The 13,199-nt window shown below is 45.2% G+C and overlaps 1 protein-coding gene across 1 annotated transcript; it reads right to left on the bottom strand.

The window, feature by feature from the left end:
* Positions 1–1,655: 1,655 nt before the first annotated feature.
* Positions 1,656–12,468, bottom strand: LOC112125822 (E3 ubiquitin-protein ligase TRIM39-like). Its single transcript, XM_024224195.1, has 7 exons — positions 12,046–12,468; positions 10,205–10,300; positions 7,483–7,713; positions 6,629–6,651; positions 5,307–5,422; positions 4,051–4,083; positions 1,656–2,194 (listed from the first exon to the last, which is right to left on the bottom strand). Exons 1-7 carry the CDS (start codon positions 12,460–12,462, stop codon positions 1,656–1,658), a joined length of 1,455 nt encoding a protein of 484 aa, XP_024079963.1. The 5' UTR covers positions 12,463–12,468.
* Between the last annotated feature and the right edge of the window lie 731 nt (positions 12,469–13,199).

The raw sequence follows: 13,199 nt of genomic DNA on the forward strand, positions 1-13,199 counted from the left end.
TCCCTTCTGTGTGCTGAGAGCCATCCTTCATCTTGTACAACAGTGAGTGAAAGAGGCAGTGGGGAAGGAAGGGGCATAGGATGGGGAAGAGAAGGGGATAGGGGAAGCGGGGGCAGGGAGAAAGAGGCAGTGGGGAAGGAAGGGCTGGGATGGGGAGGAGATGGAGCAGTGGGGAAGGGGCATGGGATGGGGAAGAGAAGAGGACAGCCAGTGCATGATGGAACTTTAGCATCACTCCTATATTTCATATCGCTCCTATATTCCTCATCTTGTTACGCCTTTACATCTTATACTGGGCAGCAGATTGGGCTTTCAGGTCTCTGTTCATTTAAAATTTCTTTGGGCAAAATCCATGTGGAAACCAACCTTTGTTTCTATTTCAAAATACACCTCACACAGCAAACCAGAGCTTTCCAGAAAGTTTTAACAGACAAATTCTTCTCCCAGGTGCATCCATTGGGCAATTTTAATAGGTGAACAGGAGAACACAGGCAGTTTGTCTACACTGGGGAAATGCATTATGTTAGAAAATATATTAACACATTTAAACTAACCCTGATACATATGACTTAGGTGTTTTTGCAAATCCCATCCTAAGTTATTTAGGAGCACAAATTCCATTAAAAATCAATGAGATTTAAGTCACTTCGTTTCTTTTGAAAAATTCAGCCTTAGTACGTTATATACACAGTAATAGCTGTATTTAAAATATATTAGCTGCTTGTGGCTAATAAATGAGCAGCTAACATGATTTTAAACACAACGGCCCATGTCTGCGCTAGGCACAAAGCCACGTTTACTTTCATGTTCGTTAAAACACATTAGTTAACATGTTTTTTTAACCTGGATGCCTTTTTCCAGTTTAAACAAAACCAAGGAGGGAATTTGACCCTGTACGTACAGCAAGATCTGCCGAAGATAAAAGAAAGATCTTCTCTTCTAGTTTCTGCCACAGAAGCAGTTCATTTCCTATTGCAGAATAATAATATTCTGAGACAAACCTGTTCAGGGGAAAAGTAAGGAGATTTGATCCAAATACTAAAACTTGCATATTTGATACTTAAGCACAACCCCTCTTCAGCCAGGCCTCCCCCTCCCAGGGCCTTGGCTGGGTCTCCCTCTCCCACTCCCTCGGGGTCTCACTCCAGACAGATTTGGCATCCTGGATCATAGAGTCCCAGCCTAGAGCACCTCTCTGCCCTCACACAGAGCTCCACAACCCTCTCTTATCACTTATACAGATGGGTGGGTGATGGCTGGAAGTCGGGTGGGAAAGGGTCTGGCTGAGTTCTGCAGGGTCATACACACTAAGAAGCTGGGGCTAGCAGAGCGTGCTTCATGAGGTCTGACTAGGATGACCACTCATCCCTTGTTTTAATGGACTGTTGCTTATTTCATCGATTTGTCTCTTGGGGTGACCACCCATTCCTTATTTTAAGAGATGTCCCTGACCATTTTAAACATTACATTGACGTTTATGATCATTGCATTGTATTCTTGAAGTAAACTTGAGAGAGAAATATATATGACAGGTTAAAGGAAATAGCGTTTCCTTACCACATCCTTTAAAATAAAGCCTTGTCCCTTATTTTTCGCGTGGGTTTTCCCTTCTTTCCAGCCAACAAAGATGGTCACCCTAGGCCTGACAGGGCATCTCAGGGACACAGTGTGAGCTGGGAACTGGGATGGAACAGACCAGAGAGTCTCCTGAATCCAACTCGGAAGAACGGGCAGATTCTCTCACCAGCAAAAAAAGTTGTTGGGAAAGTGAAGATCGGGTCCCCTTTACCAGCATCGATAAATGCCACCTTCCCCCTTTCATAGTCCAGATAAACCCGGATCCTGCTAGGTGCCTTGATCAGGAACAGGGAGGTCACAGGGGAGGTAGGAGCCCGGCACCACTGTTCCCCGCTCCATTCCACAGCCCAGACCCCGTCCTTAGAGCTAAAGTTGATCCGTCCCTTCCTGCTCACAGACTCTCTGGCCACCCCAACAGCACAGAGTCCCATTGCCTCCACCTCCCAGCAGTGCCTCCCAGAGGTGAATCCCTCACAGCCCATCACACAGAGCTTCGTATCAAATCTCTCAGGATTGTCGGGCAGAGCCTGCCCTGTGTCTCCCCGTCTCACACTTCTCCGATCCGCAGACACGATGAGTTCGGGATGGGCCGTGTCTGGATCCAGAGTCACGTTTACTGGAGAGGGAAAATCAGAGGGTTAGGGGTAGAGCTCAGCCCTGTGGGAAAGTCTGATTGTATCAGGGACAGAACCTGTCCCAGCTGGAGAGTGAATCAGAGAATCGCCTCCCTCCTGGCTTTACCCTGCTCTGAATGGGGAGCAGATCTGAGCCAAGTGCAGGTGGGATCCACCCTCTGGGCTGAGATGTGTCAGTGACAGAGCAAGGGGATCAATCCAGGGCAGAGACTCAGAGCCTTTCCCAGTCTGCACCACTTCTCTCCAGGGAGGGGACTGGAGATCCTAGTAGATTGTAGTGAAACCAAATGCCCCCCATCCAAGCATCTCATTGTGATCCTCATCCCCTGAACTATGGTCCATCATATTAAAACTCCTCTCCCATTCACATCTCTCCCCACCTCCAGACCCTTGCTGGCTCAAACGCCACTTTCCTCTCATGCTCTCTTCCCACAATCCTGTTTCTTTCCTCTTGGTCCTCCATATTTTGTTGATTTCTGCATGACTTCTCACAGCACTTTGCCCTACCCTGCCTCCTCATGGGGCTGCTGCCAGGTGTGCTGGTGGGGGGACTGAGCTGGGAGGACCAAATAGGGGTATTGGGGAAGCCGAAGGCAGGAAGAGGGATTGTGTTAATAGGGACCAGGCCTGTGTAGGGGAACAGGGATCAGGAGTGTCCTCAGCACTTGGAGGATTCCCCTGACACAGCTGCCTCTGATTCCCAGCACATGAGGCAGCGGTGCCATGGTGAGGTCTGGATGTGCCAGAGCCTTGGCACAGAGATTCTAGGGTCCCCCAGAAAAGCCACCTAGCTCTCCCTGAGAGCAGAGCCAGCCAGTCGGAGAGCTCTTCAGCCACCTCTGCTTGTCACAGACACGCTGGACTCAGACCCTGCGAATGCCCTGCACAGCCTCAAACCTCATTCCTTGCTACCACTCACACAGACAACTTCCCCTTCCCAGGCCCCCCAAATATCCCTGCTCACCCCCAGTGCCTCCAAAGCCATGCTCAACACCTACATGACCATTCTGTGGTCTAGGGGATAGGGACCTGGACTGGTCTGGGAGTCACTGATTCCATCCTGCCCCATCCCTGTTTGCTCCCCTTCCCCATAGACCCCAATTCCAGACAGCCTGGGTCCCTAGCTCACCAAGGTCACAGCGGGGAGTCAGGTTGGAAACGACAACAAAAAATTCAGTTTGTTTCTCTTTTCCATCAGAGGTGGTAGATCTGAGCAGGTCCATTGGCTCATCTTTACAAAACTCAGCCAGGCTATTCAGGTTGAGGGGAGTAGCTCTCGATGTGTTTAATCATTTTACAGTCAAAAGGGGCCAGTATATGAGCTCTCAATGCAGGCGGTAGGTGTGGGAGTTTATAGCTAGAGGAACCCAAAGACATGTGAGCAAAACAAGGCACAATTTACCAAAAAAACCTTTTGAATGTTTCATTTGCAAATATAATGAAATCTTTTACTAAATAAATTAGAGAGAAAATTCATTTCCTTTCTGAAGAGAGCTATTGTGCTCTGTTTGAAGACTCCGTTCAATCAATATATATATAAAACATAGGACTTTAGTCACACACGGAGTGGAAATCCCAGTACAACCGTACAGCTGAACTATGGAGATGTTAATTCCTCAGTGTATCCTCACAGTTACTCTATTATGTGAAAATATCCATGGAGGTCTGAGGCAATCCCCTTTCTCTTTCATTTCCTTTACTCTATGTATTCTCACAGCTTTTTGTCTAATGTGATTTTTAGATGCTGCTCTACCAGAAAAACCAGAGTCCTAAATTAACTTGTTTTCTCTTTATTTTGGGGAAATATGCCCATAATTTTCAGTTGCCAAAAATTTACCTTTGTGCAATTTCCATTCAGATGAGAAAGATTCTAAAGGAAGGAAAAAAAGGTGAAAGATGAGATTTCATGCTGTCACAATGATGGTGAAATTCCTATCATTAACATAATTTGTTTTATTGTATACCTGGTGTATATATTAATACAATCAAACACTATTTCAAACAAATAGAACTTGTTAAGTGATAACAATGTACTTGCCTATCACTTCATTTTATAAAATCTGATTACTTAAAAGTATGGAAATGAATAGTTAAAGACATCGTCAGTCTCCTACCTGCATAATACACAGATAATCTAAGGAAGTTTAGTAATGCACACACTACAACAACCTTAACTCTGACCCAAAATGAAAAGTATTCTTTCACATTTAAGATTATTGTGATTAAATATACATTTCTTTATACTTAGTAAGAATAATATGTTCATTGTGTGGGCAGCGTATGATTTGTGATCTCCTTAAAGCCATCTTTGCTCCCCCACCCTCATTCCCACTAGAATGAGAAAACAGAGAATTGGGTTGTTCTATTTTAAGGTGATATAATTCAGAAACCCATTGTCTAGAAGCTGCCAAATTGTGTGGAAAAATTCTGTCTTTGTCTACCGATTTTGAGATCAATATGAAAGTTTTAGTGGATTTAGGAACGGTGGATGAGTTAGCAAAATGGAGTTTATTGTAGAAATTGTAGTAGTAACGATGGAGCAACTGCTGCCATTTCATAATGAAAGATTACACCTGAACTTTAGAGTGACAGTGTTTAATCAGTAGTAACAAAGGACACAATTCTTCCATCAGTGACATTAGTGCAATTTCCTATTGACATCAATGAGAGGTGTATCTATGCAGGTGTCAGAGCCAGGACTAGAAATGCAAGAGTCTGTTGTTAGTCCTATGCTTAGTTCACAAGACAGTGTGGTGTCTCATGCTACTGAGCTGCCCGTTCTCTGTCACTAGAGGGAGCAGTAGCTGTTCAATAGCGTAACTGGCTCAAGAATAGGGAACCAACTTGGAGGGACCTTTTATTGCTCCCAATGACATCAGTAGTGGCCTGACAAGCACTGTTGCCTGTAGCTACAAATTAAACTGGGGTCTTCCCCAAAACTGCGACTTGAACCCATGATTTCTTATGATCTCAAAGCCAAGGCCCTGCATGGCTGTGAGGGAGGACACAAATAACCTGCCAGGTTTAAGCAAGATCAGTGATCAGTTCTCAGCCCTAGTGATCAGTGTCTGTCTGTGTAACAGGGCTCCTTACCTCTGCATTTCTTCTGTATGTTCTGTAGAATTGTGGATTTTTCAGAGAAATTCCAGCTGCCCCATTTCAGTTCAGGAGAAAGAGACAAGGGATTCTGAAACGTCTTTCTTTCACATCTAGAGAAAATGACCTACTATTAGTGAATGTTATCTGAATCTTCAGTCCCCAATGATCAAAGCTGCTGAGTCCAGATTTAAGTCCCTCGGCTCTCCTGATCAGTGCTTATTTCCCAGCCCATCTGTAACTGAAAGCATTTTAAGTCCTTTAATTTTACCGTTGTATAACTCAAAAAGTGAAGTGAGTCACATAGCTTTTAATAGCTCCATCTTCTGGGTCAGAGTTAAGGTTGTTTTTGGAATGTCTAACTAAATTGTGTCCCATATAGTTTATTTTTAGATAATGCATTAACTGCAGGAGACATTTTTTCCTCTGAATTACAGTGTCCATTCTTTAACAATCAGTATAAATCAGTGTTTTTCAAACTTTTTTTTCTTGCGACCCAGTTGAAGAAAATTGTTGATGCCCATGACCCAACATAATTATATCTTTTGACTAGAGTGTGGGCTCCGGGGTGGGGCTACAGATGAGGAGTTTGGGATGCAAGAGGGGGCTCTGGGTTTGGGGGGGGGGCTCAGGGCTGGGGCAAGGGATTGAGGTGTGGGGGTGTGGTGTAGGCTTACCTCTGGCAGCTCCCGGTCAGTGGTGCAGTGGGGGTTGCTAAGGCAGGCTTCCTGCCAGTCCTGGCACCGCGGACCACATTGTGCTCTGGAAGTGGCCAGCAGCAGATCCGATTCCTAGGCCAGACAATGGGAGTGTGGAGCTGGTGCTTGGGGTGGGGCAGGGCAGCATGCAGAGCCTCGTGGCCCCCTCCTCCCCACCTAGGAGCCAGACCTGCTGCTGGCTGCTTCCAGAGTGCAGCGCGGTGTCAGAACAGGTAGGGACTAACCTATTGGACTTTTATCGCTTACACTTTACAGTGAGGTTTATTAACCTTGGAACAAACTACCAAGGGAAGTAATAAATCTTTAATCTCATGACTTGTTCAAGTCAAGACCGGATGCCTTTCTAAAAGACATGCTTTAGCCAAACACAAGTTGTTAGGGTCAGTACAGGCTAATTGGTTGAAATTATCTCAATGTTATACAGGTCAGACAGACTTGATGATCTAATGGTCCCTTCAGGCCTTAAAACCTATGACCTTGACCACTTCTATGCATCTTAAAATGTAGGGTATATTGATGGTCCCATTCCTTTCATCACCATGCCCAAGCACCTTTCCAGAATCATGACGTGTGAGGGGGGAGTGCAAAGGAGCCACATACCTTCTCAAGGTGCTTCTGATGTCCTACGGGGGGAAAGAGAGAGAGAAAAGGAACCTCAGTCCACATGCCACACACTGGGATCCTGTACTGAAGAGGATTTACTTTGCTTTGAGATATGAGGCAGCTTTAAGTTATTTTCTGACTCACAGTTCCCTCTATTCACTTTTCACAGCCCTGGAGATCACTTTTGGAGTTTAGTGTTTTGGAGAACTTTTCTCCAACACTCAAAATATGAAGATTATTTTTCTTTTACTCGTCTGAGCGTGACAGGGAAATCTTGGCGCAGTAACCACTGGAATTTAGCTACTGGAACTGAGCAGTGTGGAACAGGGCAGAGGACCACACAATGTAGCCATACAAGAGCATTAGATTTTGCAAACGCACATTTTAGGGAATTTCGTTTATGTAGTTTAACGAGTCGAGCTGCTTGCATTTTGAAAAATATTTTGTTATGAATTTTGTGTTTAGCAAATTGTACGATTTCTGTAAGTTTATATGATATTCATAAGTATAGAAATAGCAGTGGCCTAGAGGCTAGGATATGTTCTTACTGAGTGATACTGAATGTGACAGTAAGGGTCTGGATAAATAATACAAACAAAAATAACGAAAAGTTTAGTTACTACAAGTCCAGATCTTTTACTAGCTCCAGGAAGATGGGATTTTTTAACAGGGCTTTTCCATGTCTCAGATCTATGTTTCTGTGACCTTTCCTTCATAGGATAATATAATTTATATGTCAACAAAATACACATTAAGTTATATTGAGACCTCTGACTCTGGAATCCAGTACACATGATGCAGGCCCTCCCCTCCTTGTATAGGGATTTCGAGTATTTCCATCATAGTCTCACCTGCAGAAATTCACTTGCTGACAGCTGACACTTCTTGTATAGCTCATAGATCAACTTATTGAGAAGTGATATTTCCTCATTTAGTCTGTCGATATATCCATCCCTCTTCTTCACAATGTCCTGCTCCATCTCATCCAGCTGGGCCAGCTGGAATCTCTCTTGTTTCTCCAGAAACTGACGCAGTTGCTGAAATTCAGACACAATCTTCTGCCTCTCGGTTTCTGTCTTTTTCTGTAATGGACAGATACGAAGAGAGAGAGGGCAGAGAGTCATGGGACATTTCATAAAGCTCCCTATATTCCATAGTGATTAATTCACTGCGACCACTAAGAATTCAGCACCTGATGTGTCATGAGAACATGCTTATTGCTCAGTAGAAACCTTCCTTAGCAGCCCCGAGTGCTTTAAATAGGAGGTTATTTTTCTTACATGATTAGAATATTTAGTGTGGGATACAAAGGCATTTACCCACCAAACTTCTACTGAAATCAATGTGAATTAGGCACCTAAATATCTTTGTATCCCAGGCTTAGTTGTCAGTGGGCTCTGGAAAACAAGGTCATTAGGTCATTATAAATCAGGAAGGGCAGCAGGAACTGGAACCTAGAGCGAGACCAGCAGGGACTTCAGAATGGTTGGCAGAAAGTGGAATTCAGAACTGGATGGGTCGAGACAAGTGAGGAGAGACCCCTGAACATGGTAACAGGCCGGGAGAATGAAGCAGAGGCCAGTTTCTTACAGGACAATGACAAACACACAGGGCAGCCCACGTGACTGACAGAGGGTATGGCTATACTGCAAACCCAGGCTGCGATTGCAGCTTGAGTAGATGTGCCCGAGCCAGCATTAATCTAGCTAGCTCAGGTCTGGGGCAGCGAGGCCGTGGCCACGTGCACTGCAGCATGGACTCGTCCTGTGAGTAAATTCCCAGGGCTCCAGGTAGGCTTGTACAGCCCATGCCAAAGGTGCTGGAAGGGCTGCAGCACTCCCTGGCTTGGAGTGGTTTCCATTATATCCAGGGGTTACAGTTTGGTTCAGTGGCTCACAGCACCCCCACTATAGAAATTGCTCCAGCACCCCGGCCCGTGCTGAAGTGCACGCTGAGGCAGCGTCACTGCTCCAGTATTGGAGCCAGCTAGTTTAGTTCCTCCCCTGAGGCATGGCTCAAACTTCCTCCCTCATGTGTGCTAATCGGAGTGGCTTCTCCCCCCTTCCTCGCAGGGGAAGGCTGGCGGAACCTGCCAGGCTGGAAGGCTAATCGCCACGGCTGTTGCTCCGCTGAAGGAAGTTGGCAGAGGCCGTGCAGCTGACTTAAGGCACATTTCCAGCATCCGGGAGAGGGTGGAGGGAGAACTGATTGGGGAAAGACAGAGTAGAGTATCCTAAGGCGAGAGGCCTGAGATATAACTACAGCTGCAGGGAGAGGGCTGAGGGAGGAGGGAAATTCGGCTTGAGACTGCATGGAAGCAGCTCCCAGCCTACGATGGATGCTAAACTGTATTACACTGCCCACTAATTAGTGGTGGTGTATGCAACGTACCTTACTTAAGCTCACAACAGCCATTCCTGGCAGTGCAATAGAGGCTCTTATAGTGAACCTATCTGGTGTATTGCTCCATAAAGGAAGCTCAACTGGTCCATATCTGGTACAGAAGCCTGACCTGCTAGTAGCAGCCCTGCAACCTAGTGTGTACTAGAAGTACATGACACAGAGACAGCTGAAGGGGAACTCCTGTTTGGAGGAGGGAGGAGCTAGCTATCCACTGCTCTAAAGGGAAGAGACAGAGGGACTGCTTACAACATATCACAGCTCCGGCAGAGAAGGGCTTTGAGGAAGCAGGGTCATGAGCTGCGGGGAAGTAGATCCAGGCTGGGATAGCAGAGTCCAGAGATCTGGTGATGATGTTGACCAGCGGGGCGAAGGTAGGAGCGAGCAGCCCAGAGAAGGAGTCGAGGGATCAAAGAAACAGTCCTTATCTGCCTAAAAACAGAGTCCTTGGGCTGGACCCAGAGGAGAGGGTGGGCCGTTGTCCCCAGACAAAGAAGGAAGGTAGGAGAACAAGAAAGAAAAAGGGGCCAAGAACTGTGAGTCCCAGAAGCAGGGTGAGGACCAGGCTTAAATGACACTAGACTTTGGGGTTTCTTATTTGGGACACCTCTGTTAACCCTGAAAAGTGAAATGAGCAATGAGCTGAGCTGGCTGGAGGGTTAGGCCATGGACACAGACTGTTGTGGAGTCAGGATGGATAAAGGGGGATTCTAGACTGAAAGAATCCTGGCAACACTGCATCTGGATATGAGGGGTGAGAAACTCCAGAGGTGAGAAACTCCACTGCAGAGACACCTACGGCTCATCTTGTTTCTGAAGTTGCAACTTGAAGGCAAAGGAACTTGGCTAGCACTAGCTTATAGCAAAGCTCAAATCTAGTCAAGAAAGATGCATTGATTTGCTTTGTTTCTGAATAATTTTTTTTTACTGTTTTTTCTTTGCTAAATAAATAACTACTTTTTAAGAAAGAGCTGTTGAAATGTTTTGGAAATCCATGTTGTCTTCCATCCATGGAGAGAATCAAGCAGGCAGATTTTCTTGTATTCTCCATTTATCTGCCTAACATCTATTAAACCAAAACAGAGCTTTGCTTTGCAGTGAGGAATAAATAAATAATATCTCATTCATAAAGTAGCGTATGCGCTACTGCCGATGAGCAAGAATAACACCTACCAGCAGTTCCTGGCTTTTCTTTTCCTCATTCGATCGGAATGTCAGAACCTCTTTTCGATTCTTCTTTAAAGTCTCCAGATGGGTCAGAATCTGATCCTAAGAAAAGAGAAAATATTTTTACTTTAATTGTATTTTTGAACCATATTTTCCCTCAGTGGATCCTGGCTTCTTTTTTTTGCTTTGAGTCATAAAGCTGGTTTCCTCTGAGGTGGGTGAATCCCCGGCTAGCACAGAACCATGATAATTTGATAATAGGACCACTTCTAGCAGCATCAGGGGGGTGCTGAATGTGGCTGGACTGCATTGCTCTGGCAGTGACTTATCAGCATAAAAGCCACTAGGGTCATTATAAGCCAGTGTATTAGAATTAGAGTTGGTAAAAAAAAAAATTCATTGGAATGAAATTTTTCATGAAAAATACGGGTATTTTTCATGAGAACTTCAGTTATGATGGGGGAAAAAAAGTGAAATGAGGATCCCTGGCTGCTTGCCTAGAAGGCTCTTGTCAATTTCACATTCGTCCAGTGAAATTGACAAAAGCTTTCCCAGCCTGCTGCCAGGGGAGCTCTGTTCTGCCTTGTCTTTTGCTCCAGGGGATTATACTTTTTCCAAAAATGCAAAAAATAATAATAATAAAAAAAAATTGCAAAAAGGAATTGCCTCTTTTCAGACAGCTCTAATTAGAATAACACTGAGGGCTTTTCTATACAGGGAAACTGACTGGCATGGCTATGCTGGAATAAACTATTCCACAATAACTACCTGTGTGGACACTATTCTGCAATAAAAGTGAATTTATTCATGAATTATTGCTCCACGTTGGAAGCAGAATAGTTATTCCAAAATAATGTTATCTGTATTCCAGAACAGAGTGTCCACATGGGGGAGTTATACCAGCATAGCTATAGTGGAATAGTAATTCTGAAACAGCTATGTTGGTCAATTTCCCTGTGTAGACAAGCCCTAAATTACGCTGGTGGTCAAACTAACCCCTAGGGGGCAAAGGTAGCAGATAGCTCCCTTTGCCCTCCCCTTTTGGCCTCCCCCTAACAAGCCCTGTGTCAAGCATATCTTGGACAGATCCTAGGTTCAGGGCCAAAACTTTCACATTGAAATCCATAGCTGTAATTTTCAAATTCTGCTACCCTCCTGAAGGACTCAGGATGTCCAAGAGAGGTGAGACAATGACACTTGTTGCACCACCTCTCAAAACTCCTGCAAATCAGTCTGTTATTGCTCTAATTTCTGCCCAACCAACTCTCTGGGCTTTATGCATCTGACATGACAAGAGAAAAATTCCAGGCTGCTTCCTCAACCTACCTGGTCAGGCCTGCAGACCTGTCATTGAGCTAAAAATAATTCATGCCCTTTCAATATAGCATTCTGGAGAATTTATTTGAAACAACCTTAACTATAAGCATCACTGCCTGCACTGCCTATAATATTAATATTTTTAATGGTAGAGTTCAGTGAACTTGGCTTTGGCCCGGGACATTGGAATCTCAACTAGGTGAGTCCAGTAAACAAAGTTTGATTTTTATATATATATATATATGTATGTGAATCCTTTGGAAGGGATGAGGGGTGGAGGGAAATACACAAACATGTTAAACGTTTTGGCTTCTGAATGCCTATCATTTAAGGTGTCATAATTATTGAACTCCTTGTGAAAATTATACCTCATCCACAGACAGCTGTTGTCAATTTTGAAGGAGAAATTCCCTTTTTGTGAGCTTTTCGGACACACGAGGCAAATTCTGCTTATCGTGGAAACTCACTTGTAACCTTTGCTATAGAGCCACTGCTGACTGTCTAATAATCCATGGTTAGTGATTGCTTACCTTGTACTCCTGGGCAGCCTCCTCTATGGGAACCACAGCGTGGTCTTTGTGATCTCGGGACAGATGGCAAACCATACAAATGGGGGTTTGATCCTCTTGGCAGAAGACTTTTAAAACCTCACTGTGTTTCTTACACACTCTCCGGACTTCTGGTTCATTTGTTGACTCCAGTCTAAGTGTTCTGGAGGCTTCAACAATGTTCTTCAGCTGCCTGTTTCGTTTGAAGTTTCTATGGGAAAAGGTTTCTCTGCACTCCGGACAGCAGAAGTTTGTCTTCAGTCCATCCCACCACACATTGATGCAGGCCTGGCAGAAATTGTGCCCACAATCTAAAGACACTGGATCTTGAAAATAATCCAGACACAGTGAACAAGTCAGTTCACCTAGGAACAGTTGTGCTGGATTCGCAGCAGCCATGGCTGCTTCTGCAGAGAGGAGAGGAATTTAGTTTCTTTTTGCTGTTCTCAGAATTGGGCTGATTCTGAACTTTGAACACCAAACAGGCGTTTCCTGTGTATACATTGTCTCATGTTACTTTTGGGAGGCTGGAGACATCTTTTGGTCTGAGTTAGCACCTGGAGGAAGCACCAGGACAGACTGTGGAGTGGCTGCAACTGACGCTGTTGGTCCCTGCAATGGTGCAGCATGTCCACTCTGCAGAACAGTTGTTTGAAAAACAGCATCTGCCACATCCACACCCAGCTCTATACAGCATTTCTTCCCACCATCGCTGCGTCACTGTGTTGTGGGACTCCAGATGTCATAGCACAGCTCTCTGGAGCAGGTGGTTCTGGGAAAATTTACAAAGTACTGTGGGCTGCCAGTGGTATTCCAGCCTTCTGAGGGTGTAAGGATAAGGCCTTTTTCTGTAGCCATATTATAAGGCCTGTAACCATATTGTAAGGCGTAAAGCAGGGGTTGGCAACCTTTGGCATGCAGCCCATCAGGGTAATTGACTGGCGGGCCACGAGAGTTTATTTACATTGACTATCCGCAGGCACTTCTGCCCACAGCTCCCAGTGGCCGTGGTTCACTGTTCCTGGCCAATGGGAGCTCCGGGAAGCGGCGGCTGGGCTGCGGGAGGAATGGGCTGTGGGAGAGTGGGCTGCGGGAGGAGTGGGCTGCAGGGATGTGCTGGCCGCTGCATCCCGCTG

This window comes from Terrapene carolina, unplaced genomic scaffold, assembly GCF_002925995.2.
Source record: "Terrapene carolina triunguis isolate 2854851 unplaced genomic scaffold, T_m_triunguis-2.0 Scaffold31549, whole genome shotgun sequence".
In the NCBI taxonomy this organism is placed as follows: Eukaryota; Metazoa; Chordata; order Testudines; family Emydidae; genus Terrapene; species Terrapene triunguis.

Bases quoted from the DNA above. Each gene is read 5' to 3' on its own strand.
- LOC112125822 (XM_024224195.1), bottom strand. From the start codon at position 12,462: ATGGCTGCTGCGAATCCAGCACAACTGTTCCTAGGTGAACTGACTTGT. The intron at 10,301-12,045 runs GTAAGCAATCAC...CTCTTTTCTTAG, and splicing joins AGGCTGCCCAGGAGTACAAG to GATCAGATTCTGACCCATCT. The intron at 4,084-5,306 runs GTAAGGAGCCCT...TCCTTCCTTTAG, and splicing joins CATACAGAAGAAATGCAGAG to AATCTTTCTCATCTGAATGG.